Here is a 24179-nt window from a genome sequence, read left to right on the forward strand (position 1 = left end):
GTATGACTGATAGCCGTCCTCGTCATGTCCGAGGTGCTCCTGGCCACGTCGGCTGGGAGCGCCTGGGCAGACATGGGCGCAGGGACTAAATTTTTGGTGACTTGACCAGGTCATTCTCTTTAGTCCTGCAGTCAGTCGTATTGAACCGTCTAATGGTGAGCAGGCAGGCAATACGGATTGCTAGCAGTCGTATTGTACCATCTTCTGCCGGGCAGGCAAGAGATGACGATGGCTAGCAATCGTATTGTACCATCTTCTGCTGGGCAGGCAAGAGATGACGATGGCTAGCAATCGTACTGTGCCATCTTCTGCCAGGCAGGCAAGAGATGAGGATGGCTAGCAGTCGTACTGTACCATCTTCTGCCGAGCAGCCATGAGATGTGGATGGCTTGCAGTCCTTCTGCACCGTCTGCTGCCAGCCAAAGATGTAAAAGATAGATGGAGTGGATCAAAACAAGAAATAGACCAGATTTGTTTTGTACTCATTTGCCTTCTCCCCTGTCTAGGGGACTCATTCCTCTAGGTCACGCTGCAGTCACTCACAGAGAAGGTGCAGCGAGGTAAATCTAGCCATGTATCAATCAGAGGCCAGGCTAACCTCCTTAATCCAATAAGAACAATAACTTAGGTGCACCATTTCTTATTGGAACCCTCCTTGAAGTCCTGCCTGAACTACTCCTTGATGTAAAGCCATCCCCTTTGTGGATTTTAGCCCCCTGAAGCCAACCCTGTAAGCCGTGTCGTCAGTCACCCCTCCCTCCGTCAGAGCAACGGCAGACAATCATTCCGCGCCTTTTTTCTGTGCGGACGCCATACCAAGGCAAGCATGGAATCCGCTCAGCTCACTTTGGCAATTAGGAGCACATTAAACACCACACACATTATCCAGCAGTATATGCAGCACCAGAACCTGGCAAAGCGCTACCAGGCGAGGAGGCGACGTCAGCGCGGTCACGTGAGTGATCAGGACATGGACACAGATTTCTCTGAAAGCATGGGCCCTGCCAATGCATGCATCATGGTGCTAATGGGGCAGGTTCATGATGTGGAACGCCGATTCTGGGCTCGGGAAACAAGCACAGACTGGTGGGACCGCATAGTGTTGCAGGTCTGGGATGATTCCCAGTGGCTGCGAAACTTTCGCATGCGTAAGGGCACTTTCATGGAACTTTGTGACTTGCTTTCCCCTGCCCTGAAGCGCATGAATACCAAGATGAGAGCAGCCCTCACAGTTGAGAAGCGAGTGGCGATAGCCCTGTGGAAGCTTGCAACGCCAGACAGCTACCGGTCAGTTGGGAATCAATTTGGAGTGGGCAAATCTACTGTGGGGGCTGCTGTGATGCAAGTAGCCCACACAATCAAAGATCTGCTGATATCAAGGGTAATGACCCTGGGAAATGTGCAGGTCAGAGTGGATGGCTTTGCTGCAATGGGATTCCCTAACTGTGGTGGGGCCATAGACGGAACCCATATCCCTATCTTGGCACTGGAGCACCAAGCCGGCGAGTACATAAACCGCAAGGGGTACTTTTCAATAGTGCTGCAAGCTCTGGTGGATCACAAGGGACGTTTCACCAACATCAACGTGGGATGGCCGGGAAAGGTACATGACGCTCGCATCTTTAGGAACTCTGGTCTGTTTCAAAAGCTTCAAGAAGGGACTTTATTCCCAGACCAGAAAATAACTGTTGGTGATGTTGAAATGCCTATATGTATCCTTGGGGACCCAGCCTACCCCTTAATGCCATGGCTCATGAAGCCGTACACAGGCAGCCTGGACAGCAGTCAGGAGCTGTTCAACTACAGGCTGAGCAAGTGCAGAATGGTGGTAGAATGTGCATTTGGACATTTAAAGGCGCGCTGGCGCAGTTTACTGACTCGGTTAGACCTCAGCGAAACCAATATTCCCACTGTTATTACTGCTTGCTGTGTGCTCCACAATATCTGTGAGAGGAAGGAGGAGACGTTTATGGCGGGGTGGGAGGTTGAGGCAAATCGCCTGGCTGCTGGTTACGCGCAGCCAGACACCAGGGCGGTTAGAAGAGCACAGGAGGGTGCGGTACGCATCAGAGAGGCTTTGAAAACCAGTTTCATGACTGGCCAGGCTACGGTGTGAAAGTTCTGTTTGTTTCTCCTTGATGAAACCCCCCGCCCCTTGGTTCACTCTACTTCCCTGTAAGCTAACCACCCTCCCCTCCTCCCTTTGATCACCGCTTGCAGAGGCAATAAAGTCATTGTTGCTTCACATTCATGCATTCTTTATTCATTCATCACACAAATAGGGGGATGACTACCAAGGTAGCCCAGGAGGGGTGGTGGAGGAGGGAAGGAAAATGCCACACAGCACTTTAAAAGTTTACAACTTTAAAATTTATTGAATGACAGCCTTCTTTTTTTTGGGCAATCCTCTGTGGTGGAGTGGCTGGTTGGCCAGTGGCCCCCCCACTGCGTTCTTGGGCGTCTGGGTGTGGAGGCTATGGAACTTGGGGAGGAGGGCGGTTGGTTACACAGGGGCTGTAGTGGCAGTCTGTGCTCCAGCTGCCTTTGCTGCAGCTCAACCATACACTGGAGCATACTGGTTTGGTCCTCCAGCAGCCTCAGCATTGAATCCTGCCTCCTCTCATCACGCTGTCGCCACATTCGAGCTTCAGCCCTCTCTTCAGCCCGCCACTTACTCTCTTCAGCCCGCCACCTCTCCTCCTGGTCATTTTGTGCTTTCCTGCAGTCTGACATTATTTGCCTCCACGCATTCGTCTGTGCTCTGTCAGTGTGGGAGGACAGCATGAGCTCGGAGAACATTTCATCTCGAGTGCGTTTTTTTTTCTTTCTAATCTTCACTAGCCTCTGGGAAGGAGAAGATCCTGTGATCATTGAAACACATGCAGCTGGTGGAGAAAAGAAAAGGGACAGCGGTATTTAAAAAGACACATTTTATAAAACACTGGCTACACTCTTTCAGGGTAAACCTTGCTGTTAACATTACATACATAGCACATGTGCTTTCGTTACAAGGTCGCATTTTGCCTCCCCCCACCACGTGGCTACCCCCTCAACCCTCCCCCCTCCCTGTGGCTAACAGCGGGGAACATTTCTGTTCAGCCGCAGGCAAACAGCCCAGCAGGAATGGGCTCCTCTGAGTGTCCCCTGAAGAAAAGCACCCTATTTCAACCAGGTGACCATGGATTATATCTCACTCTCCTGAGGATAACACAGAGAGATAAAGAACGGATGTTGCTTGAACGCCAGCAAACATACACTGCAATGCTTTGTTGTACAATGATTCCCGAGTACGTGTTACTGGCCTGGAGTGGTAAAGTGTCCTACCATGAAGGACGCAATAAGTCTGCCCTCCCCAGAAACCTTTTGCAAAGGCTTTGGGAGTATATCCAGGAGAGCCGCGAATGCCAGGGCAAAGTAATCCTTTCACATGCTTGCTTTTAAACCATGTATAGTATTTTAAAAGGTACACTCACCGGAGGTCCCTTCTCCGCCTGCTGGGTCCAGGAGGCAGCCTTGGGTGGGTTCAGGGGGTACTGGCTCCAGGTCCAGGGTGAGAAACAGTTCCTGGCTGTCGGGAAAACCGGTTTCTCCGCTTGCTTGCTGTGAGCTATCTACAACCTCGTCATCATCATCATCTTCTTCGTCCCCAAAACCTGCTTCCGTATTGCCTCCATCTCCATTGAAGGAGTCAAACAACACGGCTGGGGTAGTGGTGGCTGAACCCCCTAAAATGGCATGCAGCTCATCATAGAAGCGGCATGTTTGGGGCTCTGACCCGGAGCGGCCGTTCGCCTCTCTGGTTTTCTGGTAGGCTTGCCTCAGCTCCTTCAGTTTCACGCGGCACTGCTTCGGGTCCCTGTTATGGCCTCTGTCCTTCATGCCCTGGGAGATCTTGACAAAGGTTTTGGCATTTCGAAAACTGGAACGGAGTTCTGATAGCACGGATTCCTCTCCCCATACAGCGATCAGATCCCGTACCTCCCGTTCGGTCCATGCTGGAGCTCTTTTGCGATTCTGAGACTCCATCATGGTCACCTCTGCTGATGAGCTCTGCATGGTCACCTGCAGCTTGCCACGCTGGCCAAACAGGAAATGAGATTCAAAAGTTCGCGGTTCTTTTCCTGTCTACCTGGCCAGTGCATCTGAGTTGAGAGTGCTGTCCAGAGCGGTCAAAATGGAGCACTCTGGGATAGCTCCCGGAGGCCAATACCGTCGAATTGTGTCCACAGTACCCCAAATTCGACCCGGCAAGGCCGATTTAAGCGCTAATCCACTTGTCAGGGGTGGAGTAAGGAAATTGATTTTAAGAGCCCTTTAAGTCGAAATAAAGGGCTTCATCGTGTGGACGGGTGCAGGTTTACATCGATTTAATGCTGCTAAATTCGACCTAAAGTCCTAGTGTAGACCAGGGCTCAGAAAGACAACAAGACTCCAACCTGGGGGTCTGAAGAGTGAATCCATCCCTCAGAGGTGGGTAGGTGCTGGGTGAAAATGCTGCTGGTTTCAGGTGCCATTAATCCCCCCTGATTCCAGGGGGGGCGGTGTCTGAGTCTCTGATGGGTTTTCGTTCCCTTGCAGCACCTCATGGCCAATGTGATGTGCCAGCTCCGCATCATCCAGCACTTACGCCAGGTGCCCGAGGGGCTGCAGGGGCTGTGCCTCTGAAGATGCCAGCAACTCCTGTTCACTGCTGGAGATACTGTTCTGGCTCACTTACATGGGGAGCAAGTGGAAGTGGAAATGGAGCCCCCTGGCACTGACAGAAATGCTCTCCCCTCTCTGTGGAGCAAGGTCCTTTCCTCTGCCCCCAAAATTCCTTCATCAGGGGCATGAGCTCTTCCACTCAATCCCTTTCACACTACAAGGCCCCAGACCCTGCTGCACCAGAGCTCTCCCTGCCCCACATGGTTCAGAAGGGCCTCTGTGTCAGGGCTACAGCCCATCTGCCCAACAGAAGCTCAGAACACCCCCACTTTTGAGGAGGTGGGGATGGGACAGAGGCTCGGGGCTAGCTTCACCTCCTGCCCTTTTTTCTCCCTTTGGCCCTTCTACAGGGTCTCAGAGTGTGAAATGGACAAGAGACTCCTCCCCGGGTGTCTTCCAGATTCTGGGATCTGTCATAGCCTCCCTGATGGGTGCAGCCTGCAGTTGAGCCACCTCAGAGGGAAGTGGGGAAAGGTCACCTCGTCCTATCAAACAAAACAGTGTTGGGTCTGATAGAGGCCTAGGTGGAAGACCCTGCTCCTTCCTAGAGGTAAGAGCCATTTAGTCCTTGGGGCATGTGTTTCTCTTGGGGAGAAATGGGATCCCTGATGTCTAGCCTGGCTGAGAACTTCCCCCATCCCTGGATCCCAGCCCTGGGACAGAGACGTCTCCATCAACGTGCCAACCTTGTTTTGTTCCTAGCAAGAGGCTCCCCAGAGATATCCTCGAACGTGGACTCTTGAGAGCATTTCTGGCAGGAGACTCCAGCCCCTCAGGCATGAAGAGAGCATCATGCAGTCTCGTTCACATGGCATCTCCGCTCTCCAGCTCCACTTCCCAGAGCAGGACAAACAGCCCTTCAGCTCCCAGAGTCCCGACTCTTTGACTTCCTTCTAATCAGCAGTGGGGTTTCTCCAGCCCCCTCACCACACCTGTCAGCCTCTGAATGATAAAGACGCTGAATGTCAGTCATCATAGCAAGAAAACTCCAGTTCCAGCTAGTGGAGCCCATGTGTACTCAGCCCCTCTGGAGACCTGGTCTGAAATGGGGAGCAAGGACCTCAACCCAGTAACAGCAGGACTGGGCAGAGCAGGCCTGTAACAAGGCACTTTCCCCCGGGCTGCAGAGCCTGGAGCTTAGCTAATTTGATTACAGAATGAGCCCTACCTGAAAGGCACCATGTACCTCCCCATAAAGAGCCAGACTTCAGCAGTGATAAAACCCAGCTGGGCTATGAACTGGAATGAGAACTAGGTAGGAAGTTCCGACCAGCAAGGAAAGCCTGGAGGGGAACTTGAGAAGAGAGGTAGGAAGTGCCCAGGGGAAACTGCAGCAAAGAGAAATGAGCAGATCTTGCTGTTGGGTACAAGGCCCTGGGCTACTACCAGTGTCAGGGTTGGACTGGGTTCCCCTAAGGGCCCCAAAGAAGGGGACGTACATGCACCCAGAGAGGGTTACCAAGCCCAGCAAGGGGGATGCATGCTGAACAAGAGCCCCAGCGAGGGCAAAAGGACTTCTTCCTGTGGGAAGACCTCTTTGGACTTTTAGTGTGAGACAAGCTGGGCCCCGGAAGGATGGACTAAAGGTGGTGACCCAGCCGGCGAAACTGCCATGGTGCTGGAGCAACCATGGATGGGGAACGCTAGCCCAGTGAAAGGGCTGTGATTCCATGCCTAGCTGCCAGAGGGAACATAACGATGATTAGATTAGTTTATCATTGGCATAGTCAGCAGGATTGAATTCCCCCTGTCATCCATGAGGGCTGATGGAAGTCTTGGTTGCTGAAGGAAGGTCTGTTCCCACGAGCGGGTGTATCGAGGGACCGAGCTGGTCACTGGATTTCCACTGCTGATAACTTTGGTGGGTGATAAAATACTGGCAGAGGTAATTAATGATGAGGACAGGGCAGTGATACAGAGCAGTCTGGATCCGTTGATAAGCTGGACCCACTCAAACAAAACAAGGTTGACCAGAGCCAAATGCAAGGTCCTATACCTAGCAACAAAGCATGCCAGCCACACCTACAGAATGGGGAAGTGTATCCAGGAAAGCAGGCGATTTACGGGCCAAACTGGTGTGGTGTTTAGATGTTGCTTATAATTATTAGAATTGGGAGCACTGGCTGTTGGGTGTCTGAAAGGACAGGAAACAGGAAGGAGGGGGAGGAGTTGAGAGGCTGGGAGAACCCTACAGAGAGTGCAGCAGCAGCTTGGTAAAGAGGTTTCCACTTTGAAAATAAAGTCCTGCTGAAGCTTGTTAGTACCTTGCCTGGTTGATACAACATTCTGGTGACGAGGGTGGATCTTCTGCCTCTGAACCCACCTGCACCCTTTCTGCAAAGCCCAGGTGAGCCTCCAATTGCTTTTACTACCTGGAGCCATATGTTTGAGACTTATCTGCTTGCAATAAGTGCTACAGAGATTTCCAAAGTAAGAAAGTGTGCTCTGCTACTCCACTGTCTTGGAGCAGAAGGGCAGCATATATTTTACACGTTTCCCCTTGCAGATGATAAATATGAGACTGCACTCACTGCATTAAAGAATTTTTTTGTGCCAAAAGTGAATGTAGTAGCTAATCGCTACAGATTTCACCAGCGTGAGGAGAAACCAGGGGAAACTATAATGCAGCATATTGCTTCCCTGAGGAGTCTGATTGTACTTTGTGACTTTGGGAATAAGGCAGATGAGATGATTAGAGACCAGCTCATTGAGAAAACAGCCATGCTTCATGTAAGAGAATGCTTACTTCTAGAACCACAACTTACACTAGAAAAAGCAATAACCATTGCTACCCAGATTGAGTCAGCTACAGCTGAAGCCAAAATAATGAGCATGGATACAGGAGGCACAGTCCAGGCTGTGACTCCTTTGCAGAAAAGTTCACTGCCGCTGCAGACACACAATTGCAAGAGGAAAACTAATGAAAAACCACTGAATCAGCAAATTCAAAATACAGTAAAAGCGTGTTTTCGCTGTGGATCCCCACAACACCTTGCAAGCTACACAGGATGTCCAGCAAAAGTAGCTCAGTACAATCATTGCAAAAAGATTGGACATTTTGCTAAAGTATGTCGCAGTAGCCAGTTCAATGAACAGGTGCATGCAGTTACAATACCAGATGTTACTGTGCTGAGCATGGACAAAATCACTACTGCACATATTTCAGAACAGAGAAAGTGCCCTGTACCCTCAGGCAAACCACACTCTATTCAGCTAATGTTGGACACTGGCTCAGCAGTATCTATACTACCTGATTCCATCTATCTGCATTACTTTAAAGATGTGCCTCTTACTGTACCCAAACTTCACTTGGTGTGCTATTTGAAAAACCATGTTCCAGTACATGGCTGCCTGCCAGCAGTAGTTACTTTTGGTGATTGCTGTGTGACTGCAGAGTTCTACATTGTCCACAAAGGCACTCCTATCCTTGGCAGAGATTTATTGGCTGCTCTAAATCTCAGGGTAGTTAATGGACGAATTGATCTTCCTCAGCAAAGCACTCTTGCGGTACACACACCAGTTTCAGCTGGGACCCAACACCAAGTTGAGGAGAAACTCGGCTGTGCTTATTGGTTTCTGCATAAAGTTAAAATGCAGAATAATGTATTGCCTGTACGACAGAAGTTACAGCGCTTACCATTTTCAGCCAGGGTAGCTGTTTCAGAGGAACTTAGAAGACTTGTTCAAGAGGACATTATTGAAGAGATCGACGCCTCGGAATGGGTTTCACCTATAGCAGTGACGCAGAAGAAGGGTGGAGGCATTTGCCTTTGTGTGGACTTAAGGGAGCCAAATAAAGCTATTGTGATTGACAGCCATCCTCTTCCTCACAAAGAAGAAGTATTTGCAGAACTCCATGGAGCAAAGATGTTTTCTACTCTTGATTTGCAGAGCGCATACCACCAGGTTATGTTGCATGAAGATACCAGAGACCTCACAGCATTTATCACACACGAGGGACTATTCCGTTTTAAACATGTTCCATACAGTCTTGCATCTGCCCCAAGTGCCTTTCAAAAAATGATGCAATTGATTTTGAAGAATCAACATGGAGTTCAGTGCTATCTGGATGATATTATCGTGTTTGGAAATACTTCAGAGGAGCATGACAATAACCTGCAGTCTCTACTAAACTGCATCAGCACAGCAGGCCTCCAGCTCAATAGGTCCGAATGCAAATTTAGACAAACTGAACTCTCCTTTCTGGGGCATACAATTTCACAGGCTGGACTAAAACCTGATTCAGATCATATTCTGGCAATTTCAAAAGCTCCTCCTCCAACAGATTTGCAAATCTTACGTTCCTTCTTGGGTCTTACCTCCTGGTATGCAAAATTCATTCCCAATTATGCTTCTGTCATTGAACCGTTATGGGAATTACTACGGAGTAGTTCTACCTTAGTGTGGACAACGGATGCACAAGCTAGTTTTGAAACGGTGAAAGACTTGATTGTACATAGTCCAAGACTTGCACTATTGAGTCCTGCATTGCCCACAATTGTAACTACTGATGCTTCTGATTATGGACTTGGGGCTGTCCTCACACAACTTCATGAGGACAACACAGAGAGGACTGTTGCATTTGCTTCAAGGACACTAAGTAATGCTGAGAGGAAATATTCTACAGTCAAAAAAGAAGCACTTGCTTGTGTCTGGGCTACTGAAAAATGGAGAACTTACCTGTGGGGCTGCACGTTCAGGTTACACATAAACCACAGCCCTTTGATGACGTTGCTCACCACGAAAGGACTGGGAAGAGCAGGATACCATATTGCTCGATGGTCTGCAAAACTACTCTCTTTCAATTATGAACTGGAATATAAGCCTGGAAACCAAAATGTGGTAGCTGATTGCCTTTCTCGCCTGCCTTTGCCTTCACCAGATGGTCCACTGGAGGATGAGGATGTAGTAGTTGCGCTTATTACAAGCACTCTCACTGCAGTTACAAGAGAACAATTTCAAGCTGCTTGTTCAGCGTGGCCAATTCAACAAAAATTACAGGAATTTCTGACAAAGAGATGGCCCAGTCACTCTAAAAACCTTGACCCAGTTTTGCTGCCTTATTTTAAAGTTCGGGATAAACTTTCTTTGTTTGATGGCTGTGTGCTATGAGGTACACACCGGCTACTTGTGCCAGAAGAATTACAGTCAAAACTCATACACCCGGCACACGATACTCATCAAGGAATTGTCTGAACCAAACAACGACTACGGGATCTGTATTGGTGGCCAGGGATGGACTCTCAAACTGAAGCACTCATAAAATCCTGTGTCACTTGCCAAATGCATGATAAGACAGTAGTGACATGTACCCCTCCATTACATCCTCTTCCTCTTCCTGAATCTGCATGGGAAAAAGTGGCGATTGACTTTGTAGGACCCTTTGATACTGCTCCAAGTGACTGCCGTTATGCCATCACTTTAATAGACTATTTCAGTAAATGGCCTGAGGTAGCGTTTACATCGCAAATCTCTTCTGCTACAGTAATTAAGTTCCTCTCTTCACTTTTTAGCAGGGAAGGTAACCCCAAAGAACTGGTTTCAGAGAATGGTAGTCAATTTACTTCCCTGGAGTTTGAAACTTTTCTAGCAGAGAGGAACATTTTACACAGAAGGTCATCCCTATATTACCCTCAAGCCAATGGGGAAATCGAACGGTTTAACAGAAGTTTGAAAGAGAGTTTGCAAACGGCTAAACTGGAAGGGCGATTGTGGATACCCTTCACTACTGATTTCTTGCAAGCATACCGGGCTACACGACATGCCACAATGCAAAGATCACCCCCAGAGTTACTGCATGGGAAACAGATGAATACTAAACTGAACATTGCTGGATTCTTAAAGCCATGACCTGATGCCCCAAATGAGGATGATGTGAGAAAAACAGTCAAACAGAACCAAGCAAAGTCTAAGGCTTTCACAGACAAGTGGCGGGGTGCTAAGGAACCAAAGTTTGGGGTGTGGCTCCTTTGTTAGAATATGAAAACCTGGAATTTTATGCAAAGGGGACCATAAATTCACAGCTCCTCTTAAAATCATAGAGAAGAAGGGACCATACACCTATCGACTTTCTGATGGGTGGGTATGGAATGCTTCTTATCTTGCACCTGCCTATGCACCAAGAGGAGATTATGCCAACACCGAGTCTGCATTGGATGACTTCATCATAGTACCAACACAACAAGACATTGCACTGGAACCAGGGCTTGAGAGACGGCCTGTCAGACCCAGACGACCACCTGTCTGGACTAGAGACTATGTTATGTAGTATCTACAGTGTTTTCAGTGTAATATTTCTGCCAACAGTATAGTATCTTGTTTCATATTTGTTCCTGTGGTTAGAACAAAATTGTTTATTTTAACCGGGAGAGTTTCTGAAGAGAGGAGGGAATGTGGTGTTTAGATGTTGCTTGTAATTATTAGAATTGGGAGCACTGGCTGTTGGGAGTCTGAAAGGACAGGAAACAGGAAGGAGCGGGGAGGAGTTGAGAGGCTGGGAGAACCCTACAGAGGGTGCAGCAGCAGCTTGGTAAAGAGGTTTCCACTTTGAAAATAAAGTCCTGTTGAAGCTTGTTAGTCCCTTGCCTGGTTGATACAACAACTGGGCAAGCCGTTCAACATGAGCACCCAGTGTGATGCTGTGGTGAATAGGGCTAAAGCCATCATTAGACGTATGAGCAGAGCCGTGAGTAGGATAGGGAGGTGACACAGCAGCACGGAGACTGATATTGGAATACTGAATCCAGTTTTGGTGTCCACCTTTGAAAAAGATGTTGAAAAATTGGAGATGGGGCAGCGAAGAGCCACAAAATGTTTTGAGGGCTGGAAAAAAATGTCTTCCAGTGAGCTATTGAAAGAGCTCAACCTGTTTAGCTTATGAAAAAGAAGACCAGGTGGTGACTTCATTGAAGTGTTGAAGTGCCTTCATGGATGGAAAATATCGGGTATTAAAGGGCTCTTTAATCTAGCTAAGAAAGACATCATAAGACTCAGTGGGTGGAAACTGAAAAGAGACAAATTCATTTTAGAAATAAGGCACAAATAGTCAACAGCCAGGGTGATTCACCAAAGGAACAACCTACTAAGAGAAATGGTGGATTCTCCATCTCTTGATGTCTTCTAAGGAAGACGAGATGCCTTTCTGGAACGTGTTTGGTCAAAAACTAGCTATTGTGCTAAACAGGAGGCCTGTGATACGCAGGGAGTCAGATTGGATGCTCTGTTTGTCTCTTCTGGCCATAATGTCTGCTAATTTATGAAAACCTGAGTGTGGCATGGGGAAGAACCTCTGATACTTTACTGTGTAGCAGGCTTGCGCCCCAGACTCAACAGTCATTGAGTGGGGTGATCCACAGAGAGTAGCTCAAACATCCAGTGTGACTGGCCAGAGGCAGGACATCAGCACTGCAGGGGAGGGGTGGGTGTGTCAGTGACATCACAAGGGCCTTTTGCAGGACCTCAGCCTATTGGGCAAAGGTGGTGGGGAGGTGGTGACCTCACAGAGAGATGCTGACATCAGCCAGGCAGGACAGGAGCACAGGGCCAGGACAACCTCGGAGACCCCCGTGGCTTTGCCTCAGCGAGTCTCCTTCTCGAGGTCTGTCCTTGAGGGCTGAGAGAGAATTCTGGTTCACGTACGTGAGCACGAGGAGGACCTTCTTTTGAGTTTTCTCCTTTCCTTTTACTGATTTTGCTAGAAAACAGAGGTCCCTGTTTACAAGGTAAGGGCCTCAGAGAGCTTTGGAATCTCTTCAGTCTGATCCATCAGGTGCGGGCTGAATGCTAGGCACAGAAAACACTTGGTTGAGGTGGCAGAATTTTATTTCCCACCTAGGACTTTGTCCCTTAGAATCACTGGAGACATTGGGGTTTCTCCTTTTTGGTTTTCCTTTTCCTCCATCCCTCGCTCCTTTCTAGTCTTCTCTTGCTTCTTTTGTCTTTTTCCCCTGCTCTCCTCCCTCAACCAGGAGTTGTGTGTGTGTGTGAAGTGTATGTGTGGGGGCGTGGGGGTTCCTCTCCAATTCTCTCTCTTTGTGGGAGGCCCTTACAAAGAGGTGGGGCTGGAATAGTACTTGGAAAGTGATCTCTTCTGATGACCTGGGCCATTTTTTTGCGCTATTTGATGAGAACCCTCAGCCTCCCGCCCCTCAAAGTCTCAACCCTGATTGGCTGAGCAGGGGGCTATTGACAAGGAGGAGACTCAGGTCCTTGTTGTTCTCTTTTAAGACCAAGCAAATAAGTCATAAACAATTATATGTTTGATGAATTTTGATGCTTCTCTCCATTAATTGTCTCTGAGCAGTTCATGATTCCCGCCAACATTCTAGTTCTCCTAAAATACTTGCTGAAGAATTACTATGAACAATTGTTGGTCTATAGCTCATTTGAGAGCACTTTCTCCTGATCATTCGATGTATGAAATTCAAGATGTGATGGTTAGTTTGAAAGGCAGGATTCCTGCATCCTGTTCCCAACTCTGCCACTGACTGGCCGTGTGACCTAAGACAAGTCACTTCTCCTTTTTCAGCCTTAGTTGCTCCCTCTGTCAAGTGGGAATAACAATCCGCTCCTACCTGCCTCACAGTGGGTGGATGGGGATCCATTGGAGAGTGTCATGAGGAGCAGTGCAGAATATGAGGTGTCCCATCATGTTCAGTTATATGAGATTATGATATAATATAATATCTGAAAGATTCTATTTCATTTCTATTTTATTATTTTGAAATTGTTAAGAGCAGCAACTTCTTAGCAGAGACTGAAGCATCTCATCTCATTTTCTAGATCACAGTGGTTCCTCTTTGTGTGCGATGAGACAATTTAACACACTGTGACGAACTGGAGATGCTTTTGTTTGCAACAAAATATATTTGGAAAGGATTTTCATCCAACTTGTTATGAATTCAAAAAACAAACTGGTTTAGTCTGAATGGGATTTCCTGACAGAAAATGACTTCCATGAGAATGTTCTCACCATCTGGATTCTGGGCCGTATCCCTGCCTCTGGGGAGCTTCTTGTCTGTTAGTTGGAACAGGAGTCAAGACTGTTGCCAGGCTCTGCCACTGCCTGGCTATGTGTGACCTTGGGTAGGTCGCTTCCCTTCTCTGCACCTCAGGATCCACATCTGTCCAATGGGAATAGGACCAATTCTCTAACTCCAGGCAGCAGTGAGCCTGGGTGAGATAAGGGGCATTAAAGCCCAGTGTGAAGGAGAAAGGGGTGTTTCCAGGTGTTGAGCGCCAAAGAATTTGCTAAAACTTTGCTAAAATGGCTGATCTGTGGAAAGAAGAAATGGTTGGGGCCAAATTTTAACCATTGTCCTTTTTAAAGCCCATTCAGGGATGTGAGTCCCACTGAGCCATAGAGAGGGGGAGCAACTTGCCCAAAGTCCCACAGGTCAATAGGAAAGCCAGCAATGGAACCCAGGAGTCCTGACTCCCAATCCCTTGGTCCAGTCATTACAGCAGAGCACACTCCCTCTCAAAGTCAGGGGGACCAGACATGCGGGCCTGGTTGTAAATGCCAGCTGTGGGAGGGAGTGTGCAGCAGTGGTTAGTGAAGGGGCCTGGAAATAAGGACTGCTGGGTCCCATCCATGGCTCTGACACTTGGTGTGACCCTGAGCCGGTAGCTTCCCCTCCCCAGGCTGGGCAGGGTAACTCCTCAGGACACCAACCTCTCCAGCCTGCCTTGGGCTTGGGGAGTGAGGAGGAGGGCGAGGGATAGTTGATCCCCTCCATCCATCACTCCATCACCTAGAGCAAGTGAGTGGCATTGGGGTTCCATGGTGGATTCCCCTGTACATCTGGGAAGAGGCAGAAATAGGAGGAGAGAATCTCTCCAAAAGGAGATTAGATTTGCAAACAGGAGCCTCTCGCTCTCAGACCGGGCAGAGGCTTCTCCAGAGCTGTCTCCAGTGTGTTTGGAAATGTCCCAGAAATGGGTCTCCCACCGTGTCCCTTCTGGGAGACTATTACCCAGGCTGAGAGTCTCTGAGCTGGGCCAGACCCTGTGAGCTGCTGAGCATGGAAGTCAATGGGGAACGAAGGGCCCTGGGCTTCCTGTGCTTAGGGACTCTTGACATGGAGAATGGTTTCCCGGGAGAAGTCCAGACCCATGGGTTCTGTTCCATCTCTATCCTGGATGGGAGTGTGGCCTGGGAGGGCATGAGGGGGCTGCTTGTCCAAAGTAACCAATGGTCTTTGTGACTGACCCCACTGCTCTAAAAGGATGAGACTTCCTGGATATTGCAGTGCCAGGAATGACGAGGAGCAGATCATGCAATGAACTCCTGCCAGTGTGTGTAGCTTGCACTCCCTTCACCCCTGTGGTGGGAGGAGGAGCTGCTCTGGCTGGGGCAGGGATGGAGAGGGACTGAAAAGGTGCCTTACTGAGAGACTGCCTTGACCCCAGACTCATGCCTTCTCCTCGCTCGGTTCCAGGATGGCCAGACTCCTGAGGATGTTCAGGAAGAAGGCTCTGCAGGTGGCCCTAGAGCCTGAGAGAAGCAGCCGCCATCTTCCCAAGGAGCAGAGCGGCCTCTCCGTCCCCGCTGGTGTGGAAGCAGCTCTCGGCCAGGCCAGGAGGTGGAAGTGCCCAGTCTTCTGGCGGAGGAAACCCACTCCCAGCGCAGGCTCTGAGACAGGAGAGGCGGCAGCCAGGCCCCAATGGAACTGGCTCAGGATACGGCTGGGCAGCTGACCCAGCTAAGGAGGGGAGCTGGGCAGGGTGGCTCTAGGGTTTGTTGTGTGGGCAGCACCAGCCCCAGAGCCCATCCCTGATTTTCAGCAGGAGGTATCGCCCTGCCCGGTCACTGAGGACCTTCCAGACTCCCCAGGGCAGGAGGTGGAGGATCCCTGTCCCCCAGCACCAGCAGCTCGGCATGGGACAGCAGCAGCTCCTGGGACTCTGGCAGCAGTGAGGCTGATGGATGCTGTTTCTTTGTTCCAGATGAGGAACCAGGCTGGGGTCAGTGAGGGGTGAGGACAGGGCTGTGAACACCCTGGGCCCAGACGCTCCACCAGTGCTATGCGGGGTGGGTCCCCAGACCAGGTGTCTGGCCTGAGCCACGCGAACCCCAGTGACACCAGCAGCAGTCACAGAGCTGCCCCTGCAGCAACGGGAACTCGGGGGAGGGAAGGTGGGGGCAGCAGGAGCTGGTGCCACTTTGGTCCCTGATGCTCCGGGGGAGCAGGCACCTCCCAGGGAGTCCAGGACAGTGTGTGTGTGGTGGGAAGGGGGCTCTCTGCTATGGGCTCGTGAAGCTGTTGGGGTCTGAAGGCATCCCTGAGAGGGGGGAGTGTGGGGCCTGATCTGCCCTGTGTCCCTGAGGTGGGAAGGGGGGACATTAACTCTGCTCTCTCCACCATGCCCCTGTCCTTGACACCAGTCTCCCTGTCCCCTTCTCTCCCGGGTGCAGTGACCCCCAGGGACTCAGAGGATGAGGAGGAGGAGGAATGGGTGGACGTGGCCAGAAAGAAAGCTGCTCTCAAGGTGATCAGAGAGCAGCTTCAGGGCAGAGAAAAGGTACAAATGTTCCCCATCTGGGCTGGAACCGAGATTGTCCTGCCCCTTCCCAGCATCCCAACCCCCTGCAGAGGGTCTTGTCCCTAATGATCCACCACCCCTAATGGGGACCTTTCTCCTCCATGATCTGGGACCCCCAAGATGGGGGTGTTTGTCGTACACCAGCCGGGGTCTCCTCCCCCCACAGGCACTGTCCCAGTTCCTCACCCTGCCTGTGTAGGAGTCATGGCTGATTTGGACAATGGGCGGGTCCCCACTATCTCCCGTGGAGGTCTGCATGAGCGCTGCAGCTGGTGTGGGTGGGGCAGGGAGGTCCCTGACTAACAGTCTGTCTCTCCCCTAACCCCATTCCTGGTGGGTGCAGGATGAGGCCCAGGAGCTCATGTTCCTCCGCGCCATCCACCCTGCGTGTCTCGCTGCACAGCAGATAGGGCAGGACATGCTGGAGCCGCACTGCTGCAAGGTGGCTGTGGTGGAGAGGATTGTGGTGAGTGAGACACGGAGCCCAGCAGCTTGAGGGAGGAGAGACATGGGACAGGAAGAGATCTCCCTGCGCCGGTTTATGGGGGCTGGGTGGAGCTGGAGGGGCCAGCAGAGGGCCAGGATTGCTGGGGCTGAGGACTGGGAAGAAGAGACGGGAGAAATTCTGAGATTGGTCACTAGAGGGCAGTGGGGGAATCACAGGGCCGGAGGGGCAGCTGAGGCCGGGGGACAAGGAATCAGATGGTCCCTGCTCGGTAGTCATGGTGGTGTGGGATCGGGGCAATTTTGATAGGGAGGAGGGCAGGAATCCTGGGTGGGGGCCACATTTGATGGGCAGGAAGGAATGGGAGGAGCAGGAGGCAGGTGGGGGGATCCTGCTGGCTGTGTGGGGCGCTGGCTGTGTAATGTCCTCACTAGGAAGTGTCAGTGGGGCCTGAATCTCACATGCAGCTTTGTCTCCTTTGGGTCTCACAGGAGCTCACTGAGGAGCTTCCTGATGACTCTCCACCTGGCGCCATCCTGGCTAACTCCTGATTGCTGTGGGCAACCTCAGGTACCAAGACCCTCCCGCCTAGCTCCCCTATCCCCAGTGCTGCTCAGGCCCAGGACTCCCACTCCCAGGTCACCTCCCAAGGGTGGCTCCTCTGGCAGAGGTGGCGGGAAGGTTCACTCTCTCCTGGCTGGGCTGTTCTTTTCACTCCAGTAATGTTACGGGGGCCTTGGAGAGAGGCTCACTCCCTGGGTCAGATACAGGAGGGGCAGCAGGGTCAAGGTAACAGGGGCTATTCCTGCCCTGCCACTGTCTGTGTGTGAGGCCTTGGCCTTGTCATTTCGTGGCTCGGTGCCTCAATTTCCATTCTTGCCAGCCTGTGCCTATTCCCTGCAGTTTCACGTCCGTGTTGGTGCCAGTCCCAGCCCCAGCCCCACACTGTACAGTCTAATACCGGCTCCTCTCTCTTGCCAGCACAATAACACCTGCCCTGGAGCCAGAGATGGAGATCCACCTCCTGTGAGCTGCCCTGCACGCCGTCTTCATCCTGGGCACGGAAAAGGACACCACCCAAGTCCAGGTGCATCATCCTCCTAATCCTCCCTGCCAGGAGCAGGAGTGGCCTCTGGTCCCTGCTCCCTTGACTCACTGGTGCTCCAGAGAATGGGGTGGGGGTAGGCAGAGATGGAACAAGCTGCAGGGTTGGATCCTTCCCTCCAGGGAGGATGACGTTACCCCTCCCTGGGGGATTCCTTCCTTCCACGTGCCGTGTTTTGCCCAGCAGCCCAGCTACCATCTATAGCAGCTTGGCTGTTCCATACTCTGCTCCCTAAAAAGCCCTCCACAGAGACCTCCTAAGGTCATGAATTGAAGAGCCAGCTGTCACCCTGCCATGAATCCTTGCTAATTGCCTGCAGTGGGATGTGAATGAGAGAGGCCAGGATATGTGTTTGGGATCTCACCAGTGCTTTCCAGAGACCCCTCTTCCCATCCTGTGGCAGGTGTAGCCCCAGTTTCCATTACTCTGACCCATGGCTCTCCCTTGCTTTGCAGGCTCTGCACAAGGTCGTACCAGAGCTCCTGGATGCCATGCTGGGGAATCTGCTGGTAGAGTCCCCAGACACAGCCAGGCTCCACTACATCTTGGAGGTGAGCCTCCTGAGGGGGGCGGGAGGGCAATTTTACCTTAACTCTTAGGAGGACTGGTAAGGAGAGACTGGAAGGTCCATTTTCCAGTCTGTCATCCTAGCTGATCCCGCAGGGGGGGCTGTCCTTGGTCAGGGCAGTCAGTGAGATGCAGTGTCAGGCCCTTCCTCCTTGAAGGACAGAGGAAGGAGCTGGGATTTCATCTAGCGCTCTGCCTGGTTCTGTTGAGCAGGGCCCTGGCTGGCTTGCCCTGACCCCTCTTCCCCCCACACGTGAGATCCAGAAGATGGTCCTCAGAGAAGAGGCAAAGGCTTCTTCCTAGAGAAATAGGAGGACCACAGGGAATCAGCGCTTCTCTCCGATGGGCCCTGAGATTCCTGGGGGGATTGTGTTCAGTCACTCCCTTCCTTCCACAAAGGCCTTTAGTGAGGAGGGGTGAGGGGTCTGTCTCCTTCCTTGTGAGCTGTTGAGGAATCAGGAGTTCTGGGAGGATGGGACCAGCACCTAATATTGTCCAAATCTAGAGAGACAGTGACAAATTGTGACCTGCAGGGTACAGGCATTGTCCTGGGGGCAACAATCCCCTTCTAAAGCTCTGTGATCAATGACTTAGATATTCCACCCTGCGCACAATGTCTCAGCCCCCTGGGGATGGGGAGGGGCTCATTTGCACAGCATGTGCACCTGCCCAGTGATCCTGACCTGCCTCCTTCCCCAATGGCACGTCAACTTCTGGATCGTGTCCAGGGTGTCCCAGGAGAGAGCCAGAGCCATTAGGAGCATCACAGCCCTGCTCAGATTCACCATCACCCTCCCTGAACTTGACATAAGTGACCTTGACCCCAGCTTCCTGACTCCAAGCGTGGGTGGGCTGGCACCGACAGGCTGTAGGTTCTGCTGCTGCGGGGGCTGTGGGTTAGGAGTGTTCTCTTGGGGAGGTAGAGCCAGATCAGGGAATGAGCTAGGCTTGAATCCAGTTCTTCTTTTCCTGGTTAAATGGTGACCCTGGGCCTTTAAGGGGACCATGCTCCAGCCCCTGCTCCAACCAGGTTCGTGCCTGGCCTTGCGTCTTTTCTTGGCATCCTGGAACAGCTCCAGGCTCCGTTGGCGGCAGAGAAAATTAAGGGTCTAGCTCTAGCTGTGGAGCGGCTGAGGGGAAGTGACCTTGACGTAAGTGACCTTGACCTTGACCTCACTCCTTATTTCCAGCTCAGAGTTCATCATCCAGCAACCAGTGGGAGATGCTGCTCTTAAAGGTCCCATGTTGGAACCTCGCTGGTTGCCGTGATTTGTATGTCTGACATGGGCAGGGGACAGTGATCTCCCAAACTGCTACAGACCACATGCATCCACCTCATGTCTCCGGACGCAACCAGTGAATGAATGGCACAGTGTCTGGACCTCAGTCACTGTTCCAAAGAAGCACATTGTCACTGACCCACCCCATAACACAGTGCCCCAGAACTGGAGTCCAGGATGAAATGGATGATCTCCACAATGTCAGGGAGGAGGCCTTGGAATGGCTCCTGGATCTGCAAGTGCATCTATAGAATGCTGCTCTGCAGACGCCACGTGAGAGAGATTGTGAGCTCGTCCTCCCTCCCACAAGCTGAATTGCTGCACCAGAACAAAAGGTTTATAGGAGTGTCTGTGTGGTGGGGACTGGGACCCGAGTCTCTTTGTCCTTGTAATGTTGCAGTTTGGATTCCCCTTGGAAGAAACCCAGGAGCTGCAGACCCCAGACCCAGCTACTAGAGAAATCACTCTAAGTTGGGGGAATAGGCCTTTGGTCTGTCAGCTCCAACCGCCCGCCCCGGTCCCCATGCCTCTAGCCACTGAGGTGAAGGAAATCTATCTGCTGGAAGCAATACAGGGTCCCCTGTCATCTCTGTGAGCTGCACACCAGAGTGCGCCTGCTCCCATGCACAGAGATCTGTTCCCAGCCCAGCCTGGCCCCTGCGATAAATTGCCCTCCAGAAAGAGCCACTATAGGCTTTGGATCCCTAAGTGCCTGCCATCTTTTAATCAAGGGGCTTCCCTGAGCCAGGGGATCCTGAAAGCCCCGAGGGGAAGGAGCTGCCTTGGCTACAGTAGCTCTTCCCCTGCCTCTGGGCCACTAGAGGGTGATGCTGTTCCAGCCCGAGGACCTGGAGCCTGGCTCTGGGCAATCTGGTAAAGCCTCATGTCCTGTTGGTTTTAGGTCTTTCGAAAGTTCTTCTTGAAGGGGCAGAGAAGATTATTCCTCCGGACGGGAGTTCTGGCCATCCACGACCCCCTGCTGCATATCAGCCAGGCTGGGTTGGTCCTGGCCTACTCCCTCCTGGGGGAAGGCCAGCAGCTGATGGGGGACAAGGTAAGCAGCGGGATTAGACTCAGGAGATTGGGGAGGGGCCCAGGGCCTCATTCCCATCCTATCGCCATTCGCTGGCCTGGCAGCAAGGAGCCTGGCGGGGAATGAGAGTCAGAGCAGGTGCTACTGGGAAGGGAAATGAATTCACCTCCTTGAGCAGGAGGGAGCCAGCTTGTCCCCGGAGCAGCTCCAACCCAGCTCTTTAGCCAGGCTAATTAATTACAAGCGCTACCTCATCATAGACTTATGTTCTTAGGACACGGTGCTATCGCTCCTGGGAAGGGCAGGACAGTCCCCTAAGTGCCCTCTGTGAGCCCTTCCTATCTGCCCCCAGGGCTGCACCCAGTTCCCTGTGGCCTAGTGTCTGTGTCACCCGAACCACCACCCAGAGTTCCTCCCATCACTGGCAGCCTGGGAGGCCAAGGACTGATAGGTGATGGGGACTGACCAGGCAGGGCTGAGGCACATGAGCAGGGGAAGTTCGTCCTGCTGCTGGCAGGGCTGGACCCCCTCTAGAGAGAACGGGAGGATTCATTCAGCAGGGGCTGCTGACCTTCCCCATTCACCAGGGCTGCCATCCTGGGGCTTCTGCATTAGTCACTGGGGTGATCTGGGGAAAGGTCTCAACCTTCACCCACCCCACTTCACTGTCGCCACAATCCCTCCTGCGCCCCCTGCTAGAGCCCTCTCTCTGCCCTACCTGGGTGGGGGTGGGGTGGAGGAGAGGGTTGTGAGAACTTGAGGTGTGTCCCCAGGTGGGTTGGAGGTGGAAGAGCTGTTAGGGACACTCAGGGGAGGTGTCAGGAGCTCACCCTACAAGGAGGGAGGTTGGCACTGGAGGTCACTCAGAAAGACAACAAGATTCCAACCTGCGGGTCAGAAGAATGAATCCATCCCTCAGAGATGGGCAGGTGCTGGGTGAAAATGCTGCTGGTTCCAGGTGCCGTTAATTCCCCCTGATTTCAGAGGGGGGCGGTGTCTGAGTCTCTGACAGGTTTTCGTTCCCTTGCAGCACGAGGACATCACTGCCAACATGATGCGCCAGCTCTGCATCATCCGGCTCTTACGCCAAGTGCCCAAGGGGCTGTGCATCTGAAGATGCCAGCAACTCCTCCTGTTCCCTGCTGGAGATATTGCTCTGGCTCACTTTAAATGGGGAGCTAGTGGAAAGGGAAATGGAGCCCCCGGCACTGACAGAAACTCTCTCCCCTCTCTGTGGAGCAGGGCCTTTCCTCTGCCCCCAAAATTCCTTCATCAGGGGCAGGAGCTCTTCCACTCACTCCCTTTCACCCTGCACCCAGGCAGAGCTCTCCCTGCCCCATATGGTGCAGAAGAGTCTTTGTGTCAGGGCTACAGCCCATCTGCCCAACTGAAGCTCAGAAAACCCCACTTTTGAGGAGGTGGGGATGGGACAGAGGCTCAGGGCACCTCCTGCCCTTTATTCTCCCCTTGGCCCTTCTACGGGGTCTCAGAGTGTGAAATGAATAGAACACTTCTCCCCATCTGTCTTCCAGGCCCTGGGATCTGTCACAGCCTCCCTGACGGATGCAGCGAGAAGTGGGAACAGGTCACCTCATCTAATCAAACCAAACAGTGCTGGGTCTGATAGAGGCCTAGGTGGAAGACCCCGCTTCTTCCTAGAGGTAAGAGCCATTTATTCCTCGGGGCATGTGTTTCTCTTGGGGAGAAATGGGATCCCTGATGTCTAGCCTGGCTGAGAACTTCCCCCACCCCTGGATCCCAGCCCTGGGACAGAGATGTCTCCATCAACATGCCAACCTTGTTTTGTTCCTAGCAAAAGGCTCCCCAGAGATACCCTGGAACCTGGACTCTTAAGAGCATTTCTGGCAGGAGACTCCAGCCCCTCAGGCATGAAGAGAGCATCATGCAGTCTTGTTCACACGGCATCTCAGTTCTCCAGTTCCACTTCCCAGAGCGGGACAAACAACCCTTCAGCTCCCAGAGTCCCAACACTTTGACCTCCTTCCGATCAGCAGTGGGGTTTCTCCAGCCCCCTCACCACACTCGTCAGCCTCTGAATGATGAAGGGCCTGAATGTCAGTCATAGCAAGAAAACTCCAGTTCCAGCCAGTGGAGCCCATGTGTACTCAGCCCCTCTGAAAACCTGGTCTGAAATGGGGAGCAAGGACCTCAACCCAGTAACAGCAGGACTGGGCAGAGCAGGCCTGTAAGGCGCTTTCTCCCGGGCTGCAGAGCCTGGGGCTTAGCTAATTTGATTACGGAATGAGCCCTACCTGAAAGGCACCATGTACCTCCCCATAAAGAGCCAGACTTCAGCAGTGATAAAACCCAGCTGGGCTATGAACTGGAATGAGAACTAGGTAGGAAATTCAGAGCAGCAAGGAAAGCCTGGAGGAGAACTTGAGAAGAGAGGTAGGAAGTGCCCAGGGGAAACTACAGTAAAGAGAAAGGAGCAGATCTAGCTGTTGGGTACAAGGTCCTGGGCTGCTACCAGTGTCAGGGTGGGACTGGGGGGGCGTACATGCACCCAGAGAGGGTTACCAAGCCCAGCAAGGGGGCTGCAGGCTGAGCAAGAGCCCCAGCGAGGGCAGAAGGACTTCTTTCTGTGGGAAGACCTCTTTGGACTTTTAGTGTGAGACAAACTGGGCCCCGGAAGGGTGGACTAAAGGTGGTGACCGGGCCAGAGGCTGAGTTACGAGGCAGAGAAACTGCATGGTGCTTGAGTGACCATGGATGGGGGACGCTAGTCCAGCAAGAGGGCTGTGATGCCGTGCCACCATAACGATGAGTAGATTCGTTTATGATTGGCATAGTCGGCAGGATTGAATTCTCTGTGTCATCCATGAGGACTGATGGAAGTCTTGGTTGCTGAAGGAAGGTCTGTTCCCACAAGCGGATGTATTGAGGGACCGAGCTGGTCACTGGAACTCCAACTTCAGTTTCAAGGACTGGTTTAGCAGCCAAAGCAGGGCTAGGGGTTTCTCGAGCAGTTCCTAGAAAACCAACAGAAGCAGCAGGAAGTGCAGGCAGAGCTACAGACGCAGCCGGCAATCTAGAGGGAGCAGCAGTAATACCTGTCATAGATCCCTGCCCTTCTTGCCCCATACAGGCCTCTTCCCTAATCCTCAAACTTCTAAACCCATGTTTATGCCTGTCTCACCTGCCCCCCCTCCCCCCCACTGCAAGGGCTCATGCCCTGGATCTGGAACAGGATTCGCAGTTCCTGTGCACTGCCCTGCATGGAGTATTGCCCATGGGCATGGGAAAGGACAACAGCCACATCCAGGTAGATCATCAACCTACTCCTCTGTCCTTTCTCTCTTTGGTAGCTGGACCTGCTGAGATGGGGATGGGGTGGGCTGATATGGGAACAGACCACAGGATTCATAAAATGCCAGGAGGAGACTCTCCCTTCCCCAGCTCCCATCCCTAACATCTTGGCTGTTTCATACTCTGCTGTGCAGCAGGCCCTCTGCAGAGAACTGATCTGAGCAAGGACTG

The 24179-nt window shown here is 52.0% G+C and overlaps 1 protein-coding gene across 1 annotated transcript in view; it reads right to left on the bottom strand.

The window, feature by feature from the left end:
• The window catches only part of LOC141981885 (uncharacterized), a 64988-nt gene extending 61082 nt beyond the window's left edge, over positions 1 to 3906 (bottom strand). Inside the window, exons 1-2 of the mRNA XM_074943513.1 lie at positions 3474 to 3906; positions 2447 to 2885 (exon numbers count right to left, since the gene is read on the bottom strand). Coding sequence (XP_074799614.1) covers positions 2447 to 2885; positions 3474 to 3879 — 845 coding nt within the window. The 5' untranslated portion in view covers positions 3880 to 3906. The remainder of the gene's footprint in view (positions 1 to 2446; positions 2886 to 3473) is intronic.
• Positions 3907 to 24179: the final 20273 nt, after the last annotated feature.

This window comes from Natator depressus, chromosome 2 (assembly GCF_965152275.1).
Source record: "Natator depressus isolate rNatDep1 chromosome 2, rNatDep2.hap1, whole genome shotgun sequence".
NCBI classification, from domain to species: domain Eukaryota; kingdom Metazoa; phylum Chordata; order Testudines; family Cheloniidae; genus Natator; species Natator depressus.